This window comes from Lonchura striata, chromosome 2 (genome assembly GCF_050655825.1).
Source record: "Lonchura striata isolate lonStrDom1 chromosome 2, ASM5065582v1, whole genome shotgun sequence".
NCBI classification, from domain to species: domain Eukaryota; kingdom Metazoa; phylum Chordata; class Aves; order Passeriformes; family Estrildidae; genus Lonchura; species Lonchura striata.
Genome location: NC_140704.1, coordinates 3,760,023 through 3,786,559, shown reverse-complemented (window position 1 = coordinate 3,786,559; position 26,537 = coordinate 3,760,023). Strand labels below are relative to the sequence as shown.

The 26,537-nt window shown below is 39.7% G+C and overlaps 1 protein-coding gene across 1 annotated transcript; it reads left to right on the top strand.

The window, feature by feature from the left end:
* Positions 1-833: 833 nt before the first annotated feature.
* On the top strand, positions 834-20,298 carry GHRHR (growth hormone releasing hormone receptor). Its single transcript, XM_021541862.3, has 13 exons — positions 834-985; positions 4,637-4,742; positions 5,300-5,407; positions 6,548-6,648; positions 9,295-9,392; positions 10,878-11,010; positions 11,890-12,043; positions 13,313-13,373; positions 13,479-13,548; positions 15,086-15,177; positions 15,700-15,829; positions 17,277-17,318; positions 19,351-20,298. The coding sequence occupies exons 1-13, from the start codon at positions 929-931 to the stop codon at positions 19,471-19,473; spliced, it is 1,275 nt and encodes a 424-aa protein (XP_021397537.3). The 5' UTR covers positions 834-928; the 3' UTR covers positions 19,474-20,298.
* The last annotated feature ends 6,239 nt before the right edge of the window (positions 20,299-26,537 follow it).

The following is a 26,537-nucleotide window of genomic DNA, read 5'->3' as shown; positions in this document are numbered from 1 at the left end:
TTGGGAGCTGGGGTTCATAAATTACTTTAAGGAATGGCATGACAGGAGAAGAGCAGAGAACAATATTTGAAAGGGATTTCATATCTTGAGTCTCTGAACTTGCAAGGTTGACACTTGCCTAATATTGATGGGGAGTTTGAAGTCATTCAAGATGGTATCAGCTGATAGAAATATGAAATAAATGTTCCTTTAGGTGTGAGTGAGAATGGGTATTTCTGGGGTGGGATTCAGCTGCCCTGCCTTGAAGCTCAGGATGAGATGAATGAGCTGAATGTTTGTTTTTCTAGACTATGGCTAAAGGACTTGACTCATTAACATTCAGACACTGAACTTTCAGAAGTCTGAAGCAAACTGGGAAGAATCCTCTGTGAATTTTGCCTTGAACTCAATGCCCAAACACAGCAAAATTTGTGTTCACATGCCTGTGAGGGTTTGATTTTGCATCTTGAAGTGTAGCACTGTGCTCATTACACTCCATAAAAACACTCAGATACGCTGGACTTGCATAACAAAAAGGTTTCATTATAAAAAATTGAAAATAACTGTTAGGACAGTGTTTCTCTTATGCCAATGATGTTGATTTAATATGGGATTGGTAACCTTTAGAACTGTCCATCCCCCCAAAACCATTTTGTGTTAAAAGAGAGAAATTAGTCTTGCTAGGAGCATAGAGAATTTCCATAATCCTGGCATCAATCACTCAATCCATCCAGTCCAGTCTGTGAGCAAAGTCAAAAAGTTGCAAAGCTTAAACACAGCATGGAGAATTTTTAATATTAATCTCCCACTTCACATCCCTGTTACGTCACTTCTGTGCAAAAAGATAAATGCTTCAAATCAGTAACTGAGAGGAGAAAGAGAAGTCAAAAAGCAGGTGAAAGATGCTAAGAGAAGCTGAAGAAGTGAGGTCTGTGTCTTGCTTTGGAACATGAACTCTTGTTCTTTATATCACTGTGCTCTGCACACCCTGAGTCTGGCAGTGCTTGTAAGTAATTGCATGAAAAAAAGCTTTTTCTTCATTGTGTTCAATAATTGTTCATTTCCTTGTGGGAGCAGATGGTCAGATACAGCTTTATTTTAAATTTTTTTTAAATGAGTTTCTTTTCTCTCTGTTTGTTTTGGATTCTAGTTAAACAAGGCAAGATGCAATGACAAGTGTGAACAGCAGCAGAAGGGATCCATGCTTATATCAGTTTATTTCTCTGCTTTCTTATGACACACTCAGTAAAGAGAAACACATAAAGAGAAACTCTTATTTTGTGTGTGGGGGCTTTGAAAGACAGCGACAAAGAAGAAAAAACTGGAGGAGGGCTGTTACACCAGATGAGTTGTGATAGAATTTTCTTTCATTTCAGATTCTGCAGGTTTTTTGTTACAATTTCATCTGCCTTAGTGGCAGCACTGGTATTACTTGGCATGTGAGCAGCTGAGATTCTGCAGGTAAAAAAAGAGTGGAACCAACAGAGATGTTTAGGGCAGATTTAGAAAGAGCCAAAGCCATTAAAAAGCTTGGAGGTCTTGGTGTTATTTCACTTTGGACAGAGATTGGCAAACCAAGATCCAGGATCACACCAGTATCAGAAAAGGTTTGTGCAAATCGAGGGCAGGGTATTATCTTTGCATTTGAGAATAATCACATCTTCAGCATCTTCCTTTTGCCTCCTCTGTATCCTTTCTTCTTTCCTGGGAATCTCTTCCCTGAAGGGACATTTCATGAGGGGTGGCACAGCAGCTTGGGTTTTTTTCTTCATTGAGGAAAATAAACCACTGTGAAATGGCTGAATAGACTTTTTACTGATATGAAACGAGAGATTCCTTTGTGCCACCTGTGTGAGAAACCCGCTTCCCTGAATTAGGAGTAGATCAGTGTAATTTGTCTTAAGTAGAATATCACGATTTAGTGCTAATGGTTCAAAATATGACTGAAGGTCTCTGTAAGAACCTGCCCCATTTACCCAAGAGAAACAGAATTTTTTTCTACAAAGTTGGGTTGCTTGCTATATTATTATATACTGATCAAAACCAAGTCTATGTGTTAGTGTATAATGAAAACATCCTAGTATGTGTTGCCTATTAGAGGATAGATAAACAATCCTCATTTGAGTATAAAATTGTGGAAAAGCAGCCCTCTGTTTTCCCAAAATATGCTTTCTCTGGAAAACATGAACTCAGCTCCTGGAGAGGTTTGGAATGCTTAAGAAACTGACTCTCATCCCCTTAACTGGGGTCTGCTAGAGGTAAAGAGTTTGAGGTGATAAATATGCCTAAAACATAGCCTGGGAGTGGAATAAATCTTTCTCATTTATTTAACCTGAGTTTCTGTTGTATCAGATCTGGCACTCAGTGTCTGCTCAGGCAGTGGTTAGGGCTGACTTGAAAATAAACTGTGACAGCACCTCCTAAGGCTGGTTCTTCTTGAAGGAAGAGGCTACAATTTAAATACCAGGTACTTGATCAGCCTCATCTTTTCATTCAAGATGCATGTGCTAAATTGAGTGTTTTCACAGTCTGGAGACTTAGAAAGTAAAAGGGGAAAAAAATAATTTCCTGGAGTTTCCTGGACTGGTGAATGAGCCAAACAAGCTTTGCTCTTGCCATGAACATTTCAGAGAGCAAAGAGAGTTTTGACAGGCAAAATCTAGCAATGCTTTTTGCCAGGAGAAATAATTTAGAAAAGTGCAAATGGGTGCATTTCCTCCTGCTGAGGTTTTTCTGGGCACAGTTCACTGAACCAAGAGAATGTTGTAAAAGAGATATTCAGTGAATAATTTGACTGTTTTTTCTACTGACTAATAAAGCTACTTCTTGCAATAGCTGTCATACACTGTGGTTAGGGTATTTTCCTGCAGTTACTGTCCAGGGTGAGTACAAGGGGAGAAATAACATATGTTGGCATGAAAAGAGGCATCAAGACAGCAAAGATTTTCAAGACATATGCCAATTTTCTGTAATTCTGCCTCACATTGCATTTTTTAGTGAAGATAAATGTAGGGTCTCCCTAGACCCCCTGGTTTAGCTGATCTGGATGATATTCCTGGGGCATCCCACAGATTTCCTCCTCCTTGGGGAGGGAAATGTCTGTGCTCTGCTCCATCCATCCATCTATCATCCATCCATCCATCCATCCATCCATCCATCCATCCATCCATCCATCCATCCATCCATCCACAGTTACCCTCCTCTCACACACACCAAACTCCATTCAACCTGGAGAAGGATTCCTGCTTTTCACTTCTGCTTTAAACTGATCCATGGCACTGCTGTCTGCAAATTTGGCAGGAAAACCACATCCTCCTAAAAATGCAGTAAATGGGAAGCAGATGATCTTGCAGGGCATACATGTGGAGATAATTACATTATTAACTACCAGGGCCCAAACCCCAGAAAAACAAATGCTGTGTAATTAATGCAGTGCTCTCCAGCAGCCTGAGAGCCTCAAATTTTTGGTCAATATGCAGTTCAAATGCTCTGCAGGCCAACATGAGACATGGACATTAACATGGAGGGGAAACACTAGCATACTGGAAAGGATAAAATCTGCCCTCTGAATGAACTGAAAGTCAGAGAGTTATTTTCCAAATTCCCTGAATATGAATCTTCTCTGGGTGGAAGCAAACTGAGCCATATGCCAGCCACCTGTTCACCATGCAAGTCTCATCCTGGGCTTATTTTCTGTTTTGTCTCTGTTTTTGTGTCTATATTCACACATGCAGAACACACCAGCACCAGTGGCCAGGGCATAGAGATAAAAGTCAGATTGTCTCTGATCACAACTCATCTTTGGGGACTGGGGACAGAGGTTAAAGCTGGACAAGGCACATTTTTTTAATTTATGTGAAATAGTCCTGTGCACTCCTGCCCAGTGGGAGCATCCTCACTAGTCTGGGTGTAACAGCCTGGGCAGATTTTGTCCTTGGCTACCCAAAGTTCTCTGGATGACTTCAGATCCTTCTGTGATTCCCATATAAGTCTAAATAAGGACTAAAGAACTGAATGTCTCCTGCTATTAAAACCCTGTGTGTCACTTTTTTCTTTACACCATCATACCAAACCAACAAATGCTTTGGTGCAGAGTGCTTTTTTTGTTCACCAATAAAGGAATTTTGCCTCCTACCCTGTGTAGAAAAAGGCAGATGGCAGAAGGGAGAGAACAGATTCACTCCTTTTGGAGTGAAGAGCTCTTTCAGGAGACAGGTTTGCAGAAATTGCCTGTGATTTCATGATGATGCTTCTTTGGAGGTTGGCAGGGCTTTGCCTGTGCACAGGTTCCTGCAGCACTGAGCCCTTCACTGATAAGAAAATGAGCCTGACCAGGTGCAGTGTGCCTTTCTGGGGCCATATTTAACAGGATCTAGCTAAAGTTAGGGTGGAAATGAATCCTGCACTCAAACTCAGGCTCTAGCAAAGAGATCTTTTATTATGAATGTAGCCAGAGGCGTTTATAAACTTTCCAGTACAGAGCTGTAACTACCAGCTTGTGCAGAGACAGTAGCAGCCTTTGGATGGAAACCCTAACCACTGTTCTATGTCCTTAAACCAGCCTTGTTAGATGAAAAAGTAGGTCTGGACTTAATGCCTGATGAGATCCCATCCAATTTCCCTTCCAACTAATCCCCCAAAACTCTCCTACCTTTAGGTTGCTGGGAATGTCCACCCAGAATGTGATTTAATGGTAGAGCTGAAGAAAAAGGAGGTTGAATGTCTGGAGGCCCCACGAGAGCATGGAAATGCAACATCACCAGGTATCCACCCATGTGTGAGGGAGAGGGAAGGGACCAGAGTCAGGACATGGCCAGGCTGCCAAAGGACATGAGGGTTTTATTTATGGTCCCATGTGCTGCTGCCTTGTCAGCTCTTCTTCCATCTACTCCCATTCCTTCCCATTCTTTTCTTTTTTCCAGTGTCCTTCCCATTCAAATATGGACAGTCAATTTATCAGAGTGAATCCTTGTGCCCTTGTCCCATTCCTTGGCATCATGTTTGCTTGTTTGTGAGGGTATGTTGATCTTTAAAAATAGGGCAACCCCTGAACAATTATGATGATCTGATCCTTTTTTCTTCCATCATTACTCTTCATTTATTGCATTCTTTCGGAAAACTCACCTCAGTCAAACACAGGGGTCTAACTAAAGCAGATTAAATAGCACTCTGGGGGTGTTTATTTCTCATAATAAAACCTGTGGCTAAACTATTTTTATAAGATATGGAAGAGGTGGAGTGGCAAAGTTTAAAAAGGTTTAGGGTTTTATTTTGCTCAAATTTAACCATGCTTAAAAATATATTTCACTTTCTGCCTGAGGTTGCAAGAGAACTTGGGACAAATTGCTGTGCTGGCCAGAGGCAGATGCTGGAGAGATTCTTGCCTTACCATGTCCAAACATCCTCTTTCACTTCATGAAGGAGCCAGGTGATGTCCTACCATGGTTACTCCTGTTGTGTGTCTGGCAAGAACATTTCTAAAAAGGGAGGGTGAAGACAGATAATTTCACGTTCCCATGAGCTGGAACAGACAAGTACTGCAAAGACTTTAGGAGGATCTTAGCAGTTCTTCTCATTTTTTAAGGATTATCCATAACTGGATTTGATTTCCATTGTTTCTGATGAGGCCCTGGATCAAAAATATACTGAAACACAAGGAGTGATTCTTTGGTTTCCATGTGCTTTGGGATCAGTTTGTTGTGTGAGTTTCCTACAAAGCTCATCTGGAGGCTGTCTAGGTCAGAACTTAAGCTTGGGGTTTCTTGAGATTTATGCTGTGATGGGTGTGGAATGAAATAAAAGGCAGAGGAATGAACAATGTGATTGTTCTTTAAGACCAAGGTTGCGGATACAAAGCAGAATTTAGGCCTTGGAGCAGCACACATGCTGCAAAACTGCAAACAAATGCCTTTGTGCCTGCTTCCTCTCTGCGTGAGCATGGCCAGTACCAAAATGTGAGCCCACAATGAGCAAACCACCCTCCAGGAAAGACCTGGATTTGGCAGTTCCACAAGAAAAAGAAACTGCAAAGCCAAACCTCTGCCACATCCAACACATGCTAGTTATAAATGAGGGATAAGGAAAATCCCTTTCATCTGTGCAGATTCATTTCCTGCCCTGGGATTCTCGACTTCTCCTTCGTCTGACTCATAAATATTTTTTGTGGACACGTGCTGTCCTTGTGGAAGGGGCTGCTTATCCCAGTTTCTGATCTAGGGAAGAGTAACCCCCAGGGGAGGTGGGAATGAGAAGGGATATGGTAGAAGGGTGAGTGCTGTGCAGAGCAGAAATTCATTAGGAGCAGTGATTTCTAATTTCTGCAGTGTGCCTGATATAATTCCTTCCTTAGTCCTTCCCATCACCTCTTCCTTCTCTCCCATCTTCCCATTGTTTGTCTACAAATTGTGTCTGATGTCCTGAATGTGCACAGGAAAATTGTTCTACTCACTCTAATGATGCTAATGATCTTCTTCTCCTGGTACAACTTTGTACCAGCCAGAGGTCTCCTGGTTTTTATTTTCCATATTATCTTGTCCTGCATTGAGAAAATAAAATACTACTTTTTCAGCTGGGATGATAAAAAGAAACTGCACAAAAAAGGGCTGGTCTGACCCATTCCCTCCCTACCATGTGGCATGTCCAGTAGAAGATGAAATTCCTCTTGAAGAAGTAAGTTTAATTCCATAAATATATGTGAATGGTGTGCTGATGTTAAAGTATTCCTTTCTATTCCTGAAGGTCACTGCAGAGGGGAACTCAGAAGAATCTGAAATTTCTTTCTAAGTATAGGATATAATTCCAATTTTTACTCTGGCCACCTATTTTGTAAGATGACTGACAATATTTTATTATTCAGGTGTAACAATAATAAAGCCAGCTGCAAATGCACAAGTATAACAGAGAAAGATGTAGCACAAAATCTTCAAAAAATTTGTATTAATACATTTCAGTAATATCATTCAGCAAGATGAATTTGTGGTAGCACAGCATCAGTACAGAAAATGTGCTATTAAAAGAGCACTGTTCCAAATTTAGCGATATCTAAGGAAAATAGGGGGTTTGGGTGTCTCATCCTTCGTGAAATATCTAATTCAACAATGGAAAAAAAATCCCCAAACCTCTGTAATCTCTGCAATGCAGATCAGAATGTGACATATTTCTTCAGCCAGATTTTCAGTGTTGGTGTTATCTTGAGATTACAGGCACAGGAAAAATATAGTCCTTGACCCCTTATTAATAAGGATAAAATCATGGTTCATATCACCATGAGGAGATGCTGCACAGGGTGCCCAGAGAAGCTGTGGCTGCCCTGGATCCCTGACAGTCTCCAAGGCCAGGTTGGATGGGGTTTGGACCCTGGGACAGTGGAAGTTGTCCCTGCCCATGGCAGGACGTGGCACTGGATGAGCTTTAAGGTCCCTCCACACTCATTCTGTGATGATTCCATTATTCTACCTAGAGGAAACTCCTCAGTTGTAGGTTTATCTATTTAAGGAGTTGATTCTTTTCAGTTTTACACATCTGATTTGTTGCCATCTATGGTCAGCCTCGTGCAGTTTTGATGTTCCTCATGGAGTGGTGCATCCAGAATTCCCAGCAAGCTTTGGAGCTCTGAGGTACTTCAGTGAGCTCTGGTTAGAATTGTGCATAGTCAGGGACTTGGGTAATCCTATACAACTCACAGTTCACCCACTAGACAAAAAAAACCCCATTATGCCTTTTTTCCACCCCATTTAACTTAATCAGTCTCAAAAGAATACTGTGAAAGTCAGAGCTAATCTCTGCACCATGGATCTGTCTCAGTGCTTTGGTCAGGATCAGGGGGGAATTTTCCAGGGATATCTCTTGGCTGTCCCCACTTACTGCATTCACACTGGGGCATGCTCTCAGTAAGGATAATCTGGTTTCTTAATGGATAAAATTGAACTGGAAGGCAAATTCAGGGTGCACCTGCTGTGCTCTGACCAATAATAACAGCTCAGCCCATTAGGTTAGACTGTGGATAATCATAAATCTGCACACTTGGATGCAAAGTCCTTGGCATAAAAGGTTTCACTTTACTAATCCAAGAGTTGGAAGTAGATGATATTTGAGGTTCCTTCCAACCCAAACCAGTCAAGGATTTATGATTCTATGACCTGCTCTTTCTAAGGCAGGTGTAGTGATAGATCCTTTTTGTTGCTCACAGAAATCAATAACGTCTCATTTTCTAAAGACTTGAATTGTCTTCTGAGAGTGTGTTCCTTCATTAACTATAAAAAGAAAAAGGATGAGAAAAAAACAGGTTTGTATTAAAAATTAAACAGATCAGCCCTATGGCCAGGTTCTTCTTATTCTAATAAAGACTCATATTTAGGCAGCTAATTTTTAAGCACCTAAATAAATTAAGTAAATGCCAGTCTTATAATGCGTAAAGTTCCCCTTATGGCTCAAAATGAGCATCTCACCTTCCCCAAGTGAACTGTAGGAATGTACTGCACAGCTGTGCAGATTTTAGGTTATAAAAGCATTGAAATGGGACCCAAGAGACAGATCATGTTAGACTGGAGTTAGATTTGCAGCCTAGAGCTGGCTCATTCTGTTTTGTGCTTTCATCTGAGATAGTTAAAGTCAACTTATCCTCACTCAGGGATCGTGTCTGATAGAGGAGCCATTTGAAATGGATTTTGACTGGCATTCCAACTGAGCAGCAGTTGAGTTTGGCAGCAAGAAAAGCAGAGGAAAGAAACAACCCCAGAAAGGAAAAAAAACAAAAAAAAAACAACCAAAAACAACCCACCACATCATAATAAAAGATGAAAGGAGGAATAGACAGCAAGATTTAAAGTAAGGAAACAGAGAATAGAAAAGTGGAGAAAAATAGAGAAAGGCTGAGAGATTTCTGTATTCACCATGCTGCCAGCAGCATTGTCCTGCTACTACTGGGGAGAAAACATGGTATAGAACACAGCATTTATAAAATTTGCATAAGATTTTGAACTATGAATTTTTGAAGGCTGCTGTGGGTTTTTGTGATTTTGTGAATGGGCTTCAAATGACCCTAATCAATACATGTTTCAGCACCAGACTGGGCTGTATCCACACAACTATGGAATGGGACTACACCAAAGAAATGTAATTAAGTTTAATTTAAGATTAAATTAAGATATACATAATTAAGATTTAAGTTGAACTTTGCTGTAGGATTTGAAGAGGGGGAAAAAAGCAGTCAGGGACGTCAACACAATGGAAGCACCAAGCAGAGCAAAACTGACAGAATCAGTAAAAAGCTGTCATTTAACAGCAACTTGTGTGACAAATCATTCTCTTTTCTAGCAATCCTACTTTTCTACTATAAAGATCATCTACACTGTGGGATACAGCGTGTCCATCACCTCCCTCATCATTGCTGTGACAGTTCTGATTGCATTCAGGTAGAGGTGTCCTCTAACCTCAATTCTTTTCACAGGTTTTAATTTCTTAGACTGTGGAATACAGCATTAGACATAACAAAATAATACAAATAGAAATTCAGGTGAATAAAAACAAAACATTTCAGCCATGTTGGTTAAATAATATGAAACTGAAGCTGGAAATTAAAAGGCATCAGAGAGAGCCAGGAATAAGAAGATTCAGATCTTGGAAATAAACCCTGGCTGTCTCTTGGCAAAGCTCAGCAACTCACTTTGATCCTGAAGAACCAACAGAAAAATTTACTTGCTTTAGGCTGGAATCAAGATTTTTTCCATAAACTATGCATGCCTGCCTGTTATGGCTCCAGGGAATTTTTAATAAAAATATGCAAAAAGGTCTTGATTCTGAATGAATGTTCCTATGGCATTGTATAGATTACTATTTAAACATTTACCACTAAAGACGTGTTTTAAAGTTAGTTTCAGAATTTTGTCACATTTGGTGAGAATTCTTTCTTACCGTGTTAGGTATTTTATACCTATTTTATAGGTATTTTCAGGTCTAACTAAGAGTATTTAATGTATTTTATCATTTAATGTAGATTTAATGTTTTTCACCACATGGGATTTATTTTATTAATTTTTGTTTATTTCTTGTATTCCTGTGAGACAAAAAAAAAAAAAAAAAAAAAGAAGGCAAAGGCAGGAATTTTATTATTATGCTGTGGGAATCAGGATTCTCTAGGGAAAATTTCTTGACCTATGCTAGTTCCTAGTTCATGTCTGGAAGCCACCAGATATGTTTATTGACATCCACTCTGACCTCAGGAAAACAAACCAGCCCAAATGAGGGGAAAGAAAAAACAATGGACATAAGGCGACGTAGTAATAGGGAGGAAAAAGTCATAATTAACAATAGGGTTGACATTTGAGGTCAGCAATAAAATTTTGCACACTCCAGGTGAACTTTCAGATTAGGTGACCCTCTGATTACTGGGTCTGGATAGAATTTGGCTTTTAGTGGAACTTTTTGATCATTAACTCAAATCCTCATCTCCAAATGAAAACATGAAGCTGTATAACTCCCTCCAAAATCTGTATATAATTACAGCAAAAATTTAATCTTATTTAACTGGGAATTTAAGGTAGGTGTAAATTGAATTTAAAGTAGATGTTCAAATTGAATTTAAAGTAGATCTGCCAAATTGTTTTAAAGCTCTTCTGTGCTTTTACTTAATTCATCAAAATAACTTTGACAAAGAAAGGCAGAAACTATAATTCTGGTTAACAAGTAAAGAGATTAAGATGTAGATTGTGGCTGATTTGCTTCACATGAGGAAGTTTTCTGCCTCTTTCTGAAAGAGCTCAGTGGATCAAAAAGTTCTTCCTAAATGTGTCTGGAAGTACCTGAGATAAAACATGAGCTTTTTGTTTATTTTAATTGCTGCCAGCTTAGTTAACAAGTAAGTTAATTACCTCAGAGGGACCTCTCTTCTTCTCTTGCAGGAGGCTTCGCTGTCCCAGGAATTATATCCATGTACAGCTCTTTTTTACATTCATCTTAAAGGCTATTGCCATTTTCATTAAGGATGCTGTCCTTTTCCAGGAGGAAGGCATTGATCACTGCAGCTTCTCCACAGTAAGCACATGAAAAGCAGGATATTGTTGTATTTGATGGTTTTATGTACCATTTATTTATGGTTTCACTTTTTTTCCCTCTTTTTTACTACTTACTGAGAGTGGTTTTTCCCCCCTTCTAACCTGGTAATGAAAATTATAAAATCCTTTCATTCAGTATATTTTACTTCCATAAATAGGTACATTATGCCTTCCTATATTACAGCATCAATTTGTGATGTTGCAGTACTCTAAATGAAATTTGGACTTTCACATAGCAACAAAGTAGTATCACTACACTGTTATGTTTCAATAATCTGAAGCATAAAATTGAAGATCTCTAAGTACATCAAAGGACAACTTTTTAAGCTTATTCTTCTGGAAATGTCGGGTTTCCTGTTCTGGTTGGAAGCTCTATCTGTAAACCACAAAGCACTCAAGGTACCAGGCAATGAATTTAGCATTTATCCAGCCCCAGATTTTGGCAATGGTTTTCAAGCAGAGTTTTATGGGATGGTTCTGCACTGCTCACAGCCACACAGAATTTTAGAGCTGAGCAGAAGGAGAAAAATGGGTCCTTGAACTTTTATTCAAGGAGCATTTGACACTGAAGGTACACTCAAGGCAGTGAATTTGTGAGAGAACTCAATGCAGCCCAAGTTACATTTCTAACACAGAGATAGAAAGCAAAATGCAGAGGGGATTCCAAGGCGTTATGATGGTTAAAGACTTACTTCTCAGAAATCCATTTCACATTTGAAGCTCTCAGTTTAAACCTGAATTAATAGTGAGATCTTGTTCTTGGTAGAACTCAGCCAATATCACAGATGTCTACCTCATGGTCAAACCAAAGAGATGTTTCTCCAAGCAATGCCTAAACTGTGACTTTCCTGCTCCCCAGACTGAATGCAAGATCTCCGTGGTTTTCTGCCACTACTTCATGATGACCAATTTCATGTGGCTGCTGGTGGAGGCTCTCTACCTAAACTGCCTGCTGCTCTCATCCCTGTCTCATGGAAGAAGATATTTTTGGTGGCTGGTTCTCTTTGGCTGGGGTAGGCACAGATTTTACAGGAAATTGGTGAAAGTCAGGGTGTGAAATGAGATTGTGCAGCCTGGAGAAGATAAGGCTTCACAGAGACCACTGAGCAACTTCCAGGGGGTACAGGAAAGCTGGAGAGGGACTTTTCCCAAGGAATGGAGTGATGGGACATAGGAATTCTGTGCTGTGAGGGAGGTGAGACCCTGGCACAGGTTGCCCAGGGTGGCTGTGGACTCCCCATGCCTGGAAGTGTCCAAGGCCAGGTTGGATGGGGCTTGGAGCAGCCTGGGATAGTGGAAGGTGTCCTTGTGGGTTTGAACCAGGTGATTTTTAAGGTGCCTTCTCCCCCAGGCCATTCTATGACTCCATGATTCCATGATTCCATGGTTCTATGATTCTATGATTCTATGACTCTACAGTTCTATGGTTCTATGATTCCATGATCATTCCAATTAAAAATATTGGATGTGGAACCCAATTGACCTAACTAAAGTACCTAACCTGTGTGTTGCTTCCATTTTATTTTTATGTACGTATTAGCCAGAAGCAATCAAGTTTTTTATGGCAATAAAGCCCCTGTGAAAGGGATGGAAAATCAGTTATATTTGAGAATGCACAAGTAGACATCCTCCAGTCTTAACCTTCTTCACCCCACTGAAAACATGGTCACCTCTAAGGAGTTATCACAAACACCAGAGTTCAATGTGCCTTGCTGCTGTTTGTGCAGAATGGTTACACAGGTTGGGAAAGGGAATTGTTTTTTCCTGAGCAGATTTTTTTTTTTAATTTTATTCCTGGTATTTCTACAGCCCATCTTTTGCACTAAAATATTGCATGAATGAAGCAGCTCTGTCCACTAATAACACGACAGGCAGTGAATCAGCAACATCCTCCCCTCTGATTTTGTTGTTGTCTGGAATAAATTGAATTGTTCAGACTTAGAAATCTGAAATCAAGTGGCTGCCCACAGATAGTTGCAGTGGGAAGGAAAAAGCAGAACACTCCTCTATGGCAGGTGAATGCACTTGGCCAGAGGAATTTTTTGTTGCTTCAGGGAGGGAAATCCATGCCTGCTGCCACCAAAGATTAAGCTAGGCCTGACAACTCAGCAAACAGAAGCATTTTTTGTGTTTTAGGGACTGTATTTAAAATAATTCCTGTTACAGGAACTGAACCCAAAAGGTAATTCCAGCTCTCAAAAATTATTGATTTTCATCATTGCAGCAGAGTTTCAGTGGACAAGGCTTGGATTAATTATACCTTATTTTAAAATATCTGACAGGTTTTCCAACACTTTTCACCCTTGTATGGATATTGACAAAATTCTACTTCGAAGACACAGCGTAAGTCATTGTTTCCCACATTATTCTATACTTTTGGGTTATATTTTTAATTGATTACAGTGATAACATACATGTTTTTTTCTAAACTTACTATCATATTCACAGATGCTGGGATATTAATCAAGGCTCTCCTTATTGGTGGCTAATCAAAGGACCAATTATAATTTCTGTGGGGGTAGGTACTTCTGAGTTTGCTGATATTACTTAGAAGAAAAAAAAGGCTTTTGTATTAAAATTGAGTTTCTTTGCTGAGTTGTAGGAAGACGAATAGTAAATTTCTACTGTTAACTACCTGTGTCCAGTGCAAACTAAAATGTTTGTCTTTCAAACAAATTAAAACTTTCATAGAATTGTCAGTTTAGTTAAAATTAATAGTAAGTGAGTGGACTAGACACTCCTTACAATATTTGAAAAAAATATTTTAGCATAAAAGCTCAGAGTCAGACATAAATTTTAATACAAAACTTTCAAGGGAAATAGGTTTTTGTTCAGAGCTGACAACTGATAACAGCTCTTGAGCCTGACATTTATTAAATAAACTGATGGGTTTTAAATTATTATCATAAATGTTTACTGCCACAACTCATTAAACCCAAGCAGTGTTTGAGAAAGCAGTTAATGGATGACCTTAAGGTCAGCTATAAAAACATTTTTTTAATTGGAGAACAGATGCATGCAAATGAGGGGTTTGGAATCACAGAATGCTTTGTATTTGAAGGGACTTTAAAGATAAACACAAACAATGTGAGTGAAGAATCTCAAGTTGAATTCTGATCAGATCTCACTGGGTTTCAATAAAATACTTCATGTCCTTCTACCTCTGTTATTTCTTCTGCTGGAATTCACATAGAGCATCACTAATAAATAGAATGAGGTTGGACTTTCTGGTAAAATTAGGATATTTGTAGACAAAAGTAAACATTCAGCCTTACCCATGGAAGGGCTGGTGTGTACAGGCACTCAAAATAAATGCATGGGGAGAATCCTTCTGGTTGTGGAAAGCTGAGCAGCATCACAGACTTTGCATAAAGCTGTGCCAAATTACAACTGTAGAAGAATTGAACTGCAAGTTAGGATTGATTCTAACTGCTTTGGAGCTGAGCTAATGCCCCTCAAGGGCTCCTTCAGAGCCAGAAAAGTGAAAAATACACTTTTGGCAAGTGATTCACCTGATTTAAAACAAATATCTACCCTGGGAGGAGGTGACCTGCCCCCAGGCCCACCTGAAGCTCTCTTAACTCTCCTGGCTGATTCTCCACCAACTGCAAAGGCAGAACAGGGTGATCACCCCTGATAGAAATATCTCATTGTAGAGGTATTTAGGCTAAAAATTCTACTAATAGTGCCCAGAGAGATCAGCCAGAATTTAATGTAATATTTGTCCCTAAGGAGAATTCAACTGATTTGAGCTACAAATGGTAAAAGAGAGTCACACACGCTAGCAACGAAAATATTTTGCTGAACAAAGGGAAAGTCTCCAGTTTTCATCTTCAGCCATTACTTCAAGCAGTAATGCAACTTATTTAAATACTTGAATGCTGCAAGAAGGAATAGCATTATTGACCTTACACTGAAACTGCAGAAATTACAGTGTAACTAAAATAAAATTTAAAAAAACCAACAAAAACTCACCAGATTTTTACTGCAAAGTTTTACATCAGAAATTAACCTTTTCTTTCCCTTCCCTCCCACCCCTCAAATGTTGTGAACAGGTCAATTTTATCCTATTTATCAACATCATCAGAATTTTGCTGAAAAAACTAGACCCTAGACAAATCAACTTCAATAATTCTTCTCAGTACAGGTGATGTATGGAATAATTTTTATAAACTCAATTATTTTAGTTATAATAATAAAAAGTTATGTTGTCTTTTCTAAACAGAAAAGTACTTGCTCAGAGTCACAGACAAGCTCAGTTTAACTGGCATTAAATTTTAGAATTCCCAACCTTATCCCATTCCAAAGGAAATTAGTCAAAGGGTGAGATTCAAGTCATCTCATATTGGCCAATAGGATGTATTCAGATCAGCTCAGATGTCTGCTTTCCAATTAAAATCAATGGGGAGACAACTAAATTAACTGAATTGTCATTAAACCTCTTATTTAGGACATGAATAATTCTACTCTATAGCTGCCTTTCTCTGTATGAGAACTGTAAAGGAAGCCAGCATATTTATTTCTATTTTATATATATTTTTATATATACTAGTTTCTTTATCTATACTAGTTTCTTTTTCACTTCTGCTCACTACTGTGGCACACTGAGTGCATTAGTTTTCACTTATAAAAATAATATTACCTTATTTCTTCTCATCTCCTGTGCTAGACGTCTCTCAAGGTCGACTCTGCTTCTAATTCCTTTATTTGGAACCCATTACATTGTCTTCAACTTCCTCCCAGAATATACCAGCCTGGGGGTTCGGCTTTATTTGGAGCTCTGCATTGGATCTTTTCAGGTAAAGTTACCACAGATCCTTTGTTTCCTTCTTACCAGTTTTTCTATTTTAGCCTTGTGTCCTCATGACAACAAAATTGCACAAAAAGAATCCTCAGGTCCTGAAACCAGTGTCTGCTCACAAAGTTCCTGGTTCTTTGCTGAGCTAAAATGTCTGAAGAGGTGACAAATCCTACCTGGCTCTAGGCTGGCCTCCAGATTTTACAAGTACCAAATTTCAGATACATGTGTAAATTGAATGGGAGGCCAAAGTCAAGCATGGAAAATCTTTCTTGATACCAGTACTTGTCCACCTGCCTTCCCTAACTTCACTAACAAATTCAAGCTAATTTGGGTTGATTTAAATCCTCCAGAGCAATCAAAGCTGTAGGTCCAGCCCCCTTGCTAATTCTTTGTCAAAGAATTAATTGATAATTAAACGTAAGCATCAAGCAGTGCCTGGTGTGTGCACCAGCCCCACACAGGCTGCTGTCCCAAGGAATGCCACATCCCTTCCCCTCCTGCAAATGCCTCCCACTGCTCTGGATTGGCACAGCTTGAGGAACTGGATGGCAACAAGAAAAGCTCCTACTCTGATGGAGCAGGTGGATTCCAGGTGATTTTTCTCCCTGAGTTATGAGCTGGGCAGGGCCGAATTTCCCTTTGCTTCCCTCCCGTTCCCTGTGCTGCACCTCAGCCCAAAGCAGCAGCTGTGGAAATGCCTCCAAACCTCCCCAGGGAACAGATCTGGACGGCTCCATGGAATTTTTTATGGGATGGCTCTCAGGGAGCATCACCATCCATCCACGAGTTTTGTTCTGGTTTATTCCTCTTGAGGATTGAATCCATTGTGTCAGTCCTGCCCAACAAAAGCTCTCCATCAATCCCAACCCTCTGTACAGGGAGGGGACCTTCACTGAGTTAATGAACAGTTAATGAATAATTTAATGGAATAAAAGGTCAAGGTGTTGAGCCAAGATCTGGTCATGCAGGTCCTTTGACCTCCTAGGATTTGTCCTGGATTTACCTCAGTTCAGAATCTTAAAAAATACATTTAATAGGCCAGAATTTGATCTCCTCTGGTAATCTACACAGAGACAGAATTTGGCTGGAGAGCTGTGTGAGCTCCATCCATGGATCTCCTTCAGAAGTCTCCTTTTTACTTTCTTTAGAGTGCATAAAGAATCAGCTGGCAGCGTGTTGGGCTGGAGAGTGGGCCACACTTCCATAATCATCATTCACAGTTGTGAATCCAGAGCGTGGGACTGATTCTGGTGAAATGCCACTAACCAAGTGTTTATCTTTGCAGTTTTTCAGCTTTTTTGGAGATCCATAAATTATCTTCCAACTTCCAGCAATCTCCCACCTATAGTGATGCTCACTAATTCACATACCATGATGTTAGATAATGTAACTGGCTTTTTCAGACTGTGTTAACCCTCAAAACTTTTTCTTCTGGTCTTTTTCAGGGGTTTATTGTGGCAGTTCTCTATTGTTTCCTGAACCAAGAGGTAAGGAAACTATATCAGATATATCTTCTACAATATTGCATTCAGTGGCAAATATATAGTTAACAATCAGTTTCATACAAATAATAACAGAATCTTTCATTTTCCTATGACTGTTACGTGGGTAACAATGTTGGTGAATTTAATTTCAATGATCTTCATGGGAATGAAGCCATCTAGTGGAGAAATGAACTTTTACTACTTTGCTATTCTGTCAAGTATTTTTGATCCTTTTGGCACATTTTTGTCCTATAGCAGAGCTTGGAAAACCCCTGCTAAGTCCAGATCTGAAAATACAACTGTCTTCAGTGATGCAGAGAGATACCAACTTACTAAAGGTCTATGTTCAAATTGGAAAAAATTTAAATGCATACCTTTCCCCGGTTGTGAAATATATTTTTTTACTATTTTTGATAGTCTCATGAAGCATCTCAGTATTTCTTCATGTTAAATGAAAATCTGTTTTTCTGTTTAGAATGTTAAAATCAGAATTTTACTGGTAAAATTCGTGTAAAATTCTGGTAAATCTCATTTTCTGTTTAGAATGTTTAAGCCAGAATTTCACTGGTAAAATTTGAGTAGAATTCTTGTAAATCTGGTTTTCTATTTAGAATGACTAAATCCGAATTTTACTGTTGATGGGAGAGGAGTCTTTCCTTTTACCTTAGTGTCCATGTCCATTTACACAATCTAGATGTTATAATAACGCATCTTGAAGGAATTATACAGAAAACATGAAAGTTTATCCTCCACAATTTAGAATATGTTGAAACTCTGGGATTTTCCCTAATTTTCTGACTCCAGAGTAGCTGAGATTGCTCCTTTGCAATATGGCTGGGGTTCAGTTTCAGACACACTCTGCTGGATTCTGTCTGCAGCCCCTGAAAAGGAGAATCCTGTTCCACAGTTGCCCACCCTTCTCCCCAGAAAGGGCATCCCTGGAGTGTCTGAGGTGTGTTTAGGAGATAAATCCCATCCCTGACCACTCTAGACTCCCTGGACTGTATTGCTAAACATTCATTTTCCAGTTTAAAGTTTAAAGTCAAGGGTTGATTAAGCTTTCAAACAGTATTTCATCACCTACATGTGACATAGGCCAAAGTTTATGAATTCTATCTGAAAATTCTGAAATATTAAATGAATTTTTAAAAAATTAATTAATATTCTTAGCCTTTTGGTTGGGTTTATGGCCATGAATTACTGGCTGCTCTAATGATGCTTGTGTTTAGATAAAATTCCTGTCATTAGTTTATTAATAACCCTAATCCCTTCTAACCACAGACCACAGCTTCACATCCAGCTCGACTTCCCAGGCACACAGCACTTCCATACAGAAATTCCCTCCCTATTCAACATCTGGGGAGGCGCATTCCTAACAAGAATCAGATGTGACAGGAGGATTTAGTGGGTGGCCTGGACTCTGTGCTCCTGTGAACATGCCAGTACACCATACACAATGACACAGCTGTCAACAACACACAGCAAATGCCTCCTGACTGCTGCTGGCTTTCCCCTCATCATCTCAAATGGCAAAGCAGCATTATTTCCCAGCCACAAATTGGTGAATGCTGATTAAAAAACTTACTGCAGATTATACTTTTCTAGAAGCAGATGGAACCAAGACAACATCCTTTGGCAACTGAGAAAGAGCAGGCTATGTGGAGAAAATATATTTAATTGTGTAGGCTACGTTGGTGAGATCGATGGTAGAATAAATATTCATGGGAATATTTAAAAAAAAAAGGAGAAGGTGCATGAAGAAAGCTAAGATATTTTAGTAATGGAAAAAATGTTTTATAGTGCTAGAGACCTCAAATTAGTACTGATAGAACTTCAGGAGTTTTCATCAGAGCAGAAAGATGGCCATGCTGAGACAGGATTCCACTTCTCTCTATCAGCTAAAAAGGAAATTGACTTGGACAGAGATGTTTAAAAACTTTATTCTTTTCTAGCCCCTCTTTCTGTCCTGCTTCTTTCCCACTGTCTGCTCCCCAGGAAAATCCAACCACAAAAAGCCTTTTCCTTTGTTCCTGAGGTGCAAACGGAAATCGGCCGGAGGTGGCACGGGAAGAGGTACGGGCTGGTGCCAGTGTGGAGGAGGACCAGGTGGACGGTGCCCTCCAGCTCTGGGGTGAAAATGACCACATCTGTGTGCTGAAAATGCCCTCAGGCTCTGGAGGGGGAAAAACCCAACCAAACAAAATTTTACCAAATGTATTTATTACAGTTTATCCTCAGCAAATTGGTGGGAGGATCCTTCAATTCTGACCATGGGTCTTTTTTTCATAAGAGAAGCATTGCAGGGACAGATTAAACCCTGACTGATCTTCTAAAGCAAAATAACCCTCTCAGTGATAACTCTGCAGCACAGCAAATATAAAAATCACTTATTCTGGTTCATTTCTACACTTTCACTGATAGAGCACAAAGTTTTATGAATGGCCACCAGCAGCACCCTCCAGTGATACCATAGATGACCATCTCTGGAAAACAGAATTCAATTCTAATTTACTGGGAGCTGGAGTCTACCCAGCTTCTTCAAGCTTTGTTCCATGGTTTGATTTCGCAGACATATAAATAAGAAGCCCAAAGTCTTGCTGAACTGCATCACAAAAATCCCTTTCATGTTGTCTTTTTACATTGTGTCTTTAGTAGCAAAAAGATTCAAATTCTCCAGAAAACACTCTCAGGTTCTGATGTTATTTCAAGAGTTACAGGTTAGAAAATTTTTGGCAGCCAAGTAGCAGGAAAGGGAGGCATTGGGAAGGCCAAGGTTCCATGTGAAAATCATTAAGGAAGTTCTTTGCAAGGAAATGAAAAGAAAAAGCCAACTTTTACACAGAAAGAGAATCAGACCCCCAGGAGATGGACTGGGAGACTGCTGGGAATATTGCTAAATATTTTCTTATGTGTGACTGTTTTTGCTCTCCAGTGTTGTAAAATATTCAGAAGCTTGAAAATAAACTTGGATTCACAGTGTTTGTACTTGAGTCGTTTTGCTTTGGTTTATTTTGTTTTTGTGTTTTTCCCACAATGGTATTGTAACCTGTAGATTAAAACATTGATTAAATTTTTGATGGGAATATCAGGGCCTGGAAAGGAGTGAAGAAAGTTAAGCTGTACCAACCAGTGAGGATCATTGCAACAATGCACTTCTGAACATTTCAGTGAGCTGCCAAGTCTGATTAAAAACCAGAAAATTCCCTTTGCTGAATCCAGGTAATTACAGCTAACCTGAAGAAATGGAACATTGTATAAAAGTTGACTGCTCAGGATTTTCCTCTTCCACTTAAAAAAAAAAAAAAAAGTGTTTTTTCTTTTCCTTGTTATTCTTCTACCTGTGAAAATTACAGCAATGCCTGGATTCAGACCTGAGGGTGGGAGAAGTTTATTTCCATTTCTGAAGTGATTCCTTAGAACGCATTTTATAATGTGGAGACCATGACATTGTTTTTTACTGGTTTCCTTCAATTATCCAGAAGAATTCAAGTTGATCTGGGTGGAGAGAAAAGGACTAACAGAGTCCTTCACATGGCTTTCAGTGTCCCACAGCACCCAGCTCTGGTGGAAAAGTGGCATAACCAATAAACAGGAGCTCTTTCCTGGACAGGAATGATTTTCAGCCTCCTAAATATCACGGTCTTTGCCAGCTAAAATGATAATAACTCAGGAAAGACAGATAAATTTTACCCATCTCTCCCCATAAATGTTTTGATAGAAAATTTCTTGCAGCTGCTGCATTGCTGCTGGTGGGAAAATCAGCAAATTTACTGTGAACACCATCATGCCCTAAAAGCATAAGACAAAAAGCAATAAAAAACAAATTAAATTCCTTCTTCTCTTGAACAGATCAACCACTGTGAAGCTCAGCAGATTTCTGAATGTGTGATGGTACTTTCTGGTCTCCCTGTGTTTTAAAGTGTTATATTAAGACTCTTGACCATATCAAATAGATGTAATTAGCCCTGAAATTCTGAAATGGGGTTTCCACGTTGACTCTGACTTTAACAGGATGGGTTAGTAACAGATATGAAAGAACATGAACAGAGGGGCTTCTCAGGGCTCATGTTTTTAGAGAAATTTGGATTAAGTGATTGATCCAAATCCCTCTGCATCTAAAGTAGTTGGTCTGTCCAAATAGTTTCCATTGGATCTCTATAATCTATAATAGGCACAATTATTTGGCTGCATTCTAGTACCTGTGGCATCCATTTCCACCTAAATAGGATTATTACACACTGAATCTTTGTCCTTCTCCAGTCATCTCAGCTTTTCTGGCATGAAAAAGAGCAGGAATCTTAAAGGTATAATTTTGTCCCTTCCTGAAATAAACCCTAGCTACTATCCAGGGAATATTTCCATTGGGGATGGCTGAAAATGGAAACAGAAGTGGTTAAAATCACAAGATATGACTCAAAATTTTTAATTAGAGTATTAATATCAGTTATGACAAGGCATGACATGGAAATTAGGGTTGCATTACATTTTTACTAAATCCTATATTGAATATAAAATGTTGAGCAGGATTCAAAACCTGTAGCAATTCAACTTTTCAGGATGGGAATTGCATTGAATTTAGCTGATTTTTTACTGATCTTAACATGAGTTTAGGAGCATGTGCACACTTATCACATAAGATTATTTTCCTACATGTTCTTGTCTGTCACATGCAAGGTTTGATAACACAAGTATGAAAAGTATAAGCAGCAGAAACTCCTTAACCTTTGAAGAATAAATCTGGCTAAGTGTGGTTTGCTTTCACTTGAAGTAGGGCCAGAGCAACAGAAAACGGGGTTGAAGACAGAAAATTATTCCCAGGGTGTGCAAATTGCTGCAGGGTTTACAATACAATGAGTAAAGACAGAAATAAAAAGGTGCTTCCAGGCCTGAAGCCATGACCTGATCTCACTGCAGGCTGCAGAAGTAAAATAAATTCAGTTTTAAGTGTTAATTTTCAAGTTTCTGCCTGCTTAGGTGCAAGTTAAATCACTTGGTCTCAAAATAATGTCTTACCACAACTCATTGTGTTATATTGGTTAACTTTTCTGCTCCTATCCTCAAAAACACCTGCCAGATACCTAAAAATAAGCAATACCCTCCAATTAGTGATTTTGAATGGAAATATCCTTTTTTTTTTTTTTTTTTTTTTTTTTTTTGTGGGAGCACTTGATTAGTTTCTTCTACATTCACATTCAGCTGGCATTTTCTGTTGGGCTTTTGCCCACTAGTTTTGTCATCATTTTTTTCATCTTCACGCAAAAACCCTTTTACACTGATTTTTTTCTGTCCACCTTAGTGCCTTACATGCTTCCCCACACACTGTAACTGCTAAGTTTAATGGCAAATTCTCTTCTACTAACAGCATATCTTTTATATGAATAAAATTAAACAGTGTTTTCCCTGACCATGGAAGGGGGTTGGACCTAAATGATCTTTAAGGTCCCTTCCAACTAATTTTAGGATTCTGTGGTTCAGGACAAACTAAAATGACACTTTTAAGCTGGGAGTGGGATTTATCTCCAGCTGTTTTACCTAAATTAAGTTTAGGAAATGATGAGAGGATGAGGTAGTGGCTCTTCTCCCCTTCCTATGCACAAGCTTTATTTTCATACATCAGGATTCAAGCCAGAAAAAGCCCCATGTTCCCGAGGATTAGGTCTACAGGAAATTGTAGAAACACCTGGTTTTGGTAATAGAATTAATTTCTGATGATTTGAAGGGATTTTAGAAACCAGAGAAATACCCACACTTAATCCACAGAGTGACTTAACAAGTTAAATATTTTCTCCATCTCCTGAGTGAACAGATGACAGTGAGTAAAACAGAACTCTGAGTCCAAATCAGCTTGATGGGAAAACAGCCACCAGATATTCTGTTTATTCTGTGTTAACCTTGCTTTCCTAGCCACTGAGACCTACAGAGAAAAGGTAAAATGCCATAAGGGAAAATGAAGCATTTTAAGGGAAAATGAAGCATTTTAAAGGAAAATGAACAATGTCAGGGTGGAAGTGAAAAGGTTTTTCCTTGAAAAGTTCCCTCACACCCTGCCCAACACTGAAAGCATTGCCAGAAAGGCAAAGTCTAAGTGGGTTCAAGACAAGGTTGCAGAAATGAATGGAGAATTTGGAAAATGCCAAGTGGGAATCTGGGAAGCAGATCACATGCCTGCCCTAAGCTTTCCCTCTTCTCTGGGTGTGAGGTTTGACCATCGACACTGATGAACAAAGTGCTGATCAGAAAGTCCCAAAGGGAACTTCCAGTTGAAACATCTGCCCCCTTTCCTGGCAATAAAAGTGCACTCATGTTGCAAAGAGCACACAGTAGACCACACACTGGGGTGGGGGAACTGAAATTTCATCTGATTACTCTGAAAACAGCTCAAATTTCTCTAGTTGGAATGAAAACCCTTGTGTGGCTTTCCATGGAGGTGAGAGGGAGGACACAAAGTGTTCCAGAAAAGAGTGACAAGGGGTTCTTTTACCTCCTGGTCTTTTCTCCCTTGTTTCCTGCAATTACAACGTGGTTCTGTCCCCAGTTTCACTGGTTTCTAGGCTACTTTATTTTTTATGGCTTTTTTTCTCGAGTAAAGATGTGATTTATCCTACAGATCAGAGATTGGTTCTCTTGATATGTATTGTAAATGTAGGTGAACCCAATGGGAAGAAATGACGATGCCTGACTCAATTCAGAAGGCTGAATTATTTCTTTATTATAACTATGCTAAAATATATTAATATGCTATATAAAAGGAGGATACTAAAACTACATACTACTTTCTCTGACTCTAACATAACTCGTGACTTTCTCGCCAGAGCCCAGCCCCAGGTGGGTTGGATTGGCCATCAGGCTCAAACAATCCTCACCAGAATCCAACCAAGCAATCGCCCCAGGTAAACAATTCTACAAACACATTCCACATGGGAAAAACAAGGAGCAGAAATAGAAATTGTTTTCTCTTTTATTTCTCTCTGTGCACCTCTATGAAGACTCTTGAGAGGGAGAGAAATGTGCTTGCCGCAGATATGTGCTACCTATATATTTATTTTAGTCTAAAGACACATCCCTGCTCCACTAGATGGCAGCCAGGACCTTCCCAGGCCCCATCCCTCCGCTGGGATTCTCCTTTTGCCGGATTCCCTCGGCACACGCCAATTAAGATGTTCAACCCTACGGGTGAATTATCACACCAACCTTCCAGTGACACCCTCAGCATTCACACCACTGAACTCCACCCTCCATTCCACAGCCAGGACATGACATCTGTCTTTCCCTTGCTGCTTGTCCAGCTTGGACTCGATGATTTAGACAATTTTCCTGTCACAAAAGCACCTGGAAGTCCCTCTGGAAGGTTGTGCCACCTATTTACGCTGGACATCCCTTGGTGGAGTGAACCTGCCAAGTCTTGTGTGGGTTGTGAGATTCCCAGGTGTGGATTTAGGCATGGCTGGAGCTCCTACTCATCCCTGAATAAAATCCAGAGTCTCCTGGACCACCCAGCACGTGGCATGGGAGCTGATTTCGAGGACACTGGTGAGTGAGAGCCAAGTGGAAGATGTGTCACTTCCCTTTTCCCACCCTCGGGGACACAATGACATCCCATGGCAGCAGACAGACAAATCCAGACATGGTGGGAATAAATTCCCTGTGGGAATGCCTTGCATTGCTGGTGGAGTGTCTGGGAGGGGATGGTCTGTGGGGCCAAGTCCTCGCTCTGGAGAAGCAGCAGAAGGCCAAGGTGCCAAAGCAAAGGCTGAATCATTTGGCGAAATATCTACCCCCACAACCCCCAGAGTTACTAGACTAGCCCAGAGCTGAAAGGGCTTTTGGGGGGATATTTCAGGGGCAAGGCAAAAAATTCCAAAAGAGGCTCTAACCCCTGATAATTCCAAGATGTTTATTCCAGAGAAGAAAGAGGGAAAGAGGATGAACAAGGACAAACAGAGCCTTACCTAGACTGCTGCTCAGGAAAAGATACTTGGCTCTCAGCCAATTAGGTCAAGAAAGGAAGGAAGGGTTAAACTAATATTGTCACAGCTACAGGAGTCTCTGGGGGGCAGGGGGGGAAACCATTTCCCAGAGGAATCCATCAATTTGGGTGGACTAATCAGTGTTTCAGAGCTGGTGTTTGAGGTGAAGCAGCTCCTGCCAGGAGCAGGGCTCTCAGGCTGCATCCCGACACCCAGCAAACGTGGGTCTGGAGCAAAAGCCTGGAGCTCGGAGCAGGCAGCAGGGTTGTGGTTACACAGAGCTCAATTCAAGCTTCAAATCCACCTGAGATGCCAAGAAAAAAAAAAAAAAAGAATTAACAGCTATGGCCTGGGCTTAGTGCCACAGCTGCTTGGCTGCTCAGCTGTAGGAAATTCATTCATGGTGTCCCCTTGGTCACTTGGTTGTGAGGGTAGTGAACACATTTATGATGCCAGCTCTAAAAATCACAAAGTGCCACCGTAGCATTGTGACAAAACCTCAGCAGTTTTCTGCTATTTTGTTTCCTTAGGGATTTTATGTTATTGAAATACATTTCAGTGGATTTTTTTTTGGGTTTTTTTTAAGAGAAAATATTGTAGGTTTATAGTGACCTTTGTCAAGATCTGTTCTGGTAAAGGCTGGACCTGAAGTGAAGATGGATTCTGGTTTTGGTAGGTGGTTGGATATCTCCAGGTTTTATTATTAAAAAAAAAAAAAAAAAAAAAAAAGTGGGTTTTTTTGTGGATAGTTGGGAAAGGGAAGGGAAGCGAAGTTTTATGAATGTTGATGGATGCTATGGAATTATGAATGTTAATAGAAATATTTTCCACATACCACTGTCACAGTCTCCAGAGCTCTTATATTTTATAAAGGGGATTAAAAAATATTATTCCCATTCTGACTAAAAATAGCTTTTGCAATTTTATCCTGTTCAAAAAATGGCTGCAACAATGCAAGCATTGGCAAAAGTAACTTACCATTAGTGTCATTCCTAGGGCTAGATGGAGCATTTTGGAAATATTGACATTTTATTGAAAATAAATATTTTATTTTCACTGATTCTAAAGTCCCTGTAATGTTTCTGAAGGGCTGTTGCATCCTTGGGCAATAGTCCACACCAGCTGTGGGAACCAGATTGACTCATTCCCTTATTCAGTGCTGAACACATGCTTAATTCTATATTATTCCAAAGAACTCGTTTGGTTTCATTTTTATTAATGTTAAATTTGCACTAGTATTTTTAATCAGGAAATG

Bases quoted from the DNA above. Each gene is read 5' to 3' on its own strand.
- GHRHR (XM_021541862.3), top strand. From the start codon at position 929: ATGAACTCTTGTTCTTTATATCACTGTGCTCTGCACACCCTGAGTCTG. The intron at 986-4,636 runs GTAAGTAATTGC...TCCTACCTTTAG, and splicing joins CCCTGAGTCTGGCAGTGCTT to GTTGCTGGGAATGTCCACCC. The intron at 13,549-15,085 runs GTAGGTACTTCT...TGTTGTGAACAG, and splicing joins CAATTATAATTTCTGTGGGG to GTCAATTTTATCCTATTTAT.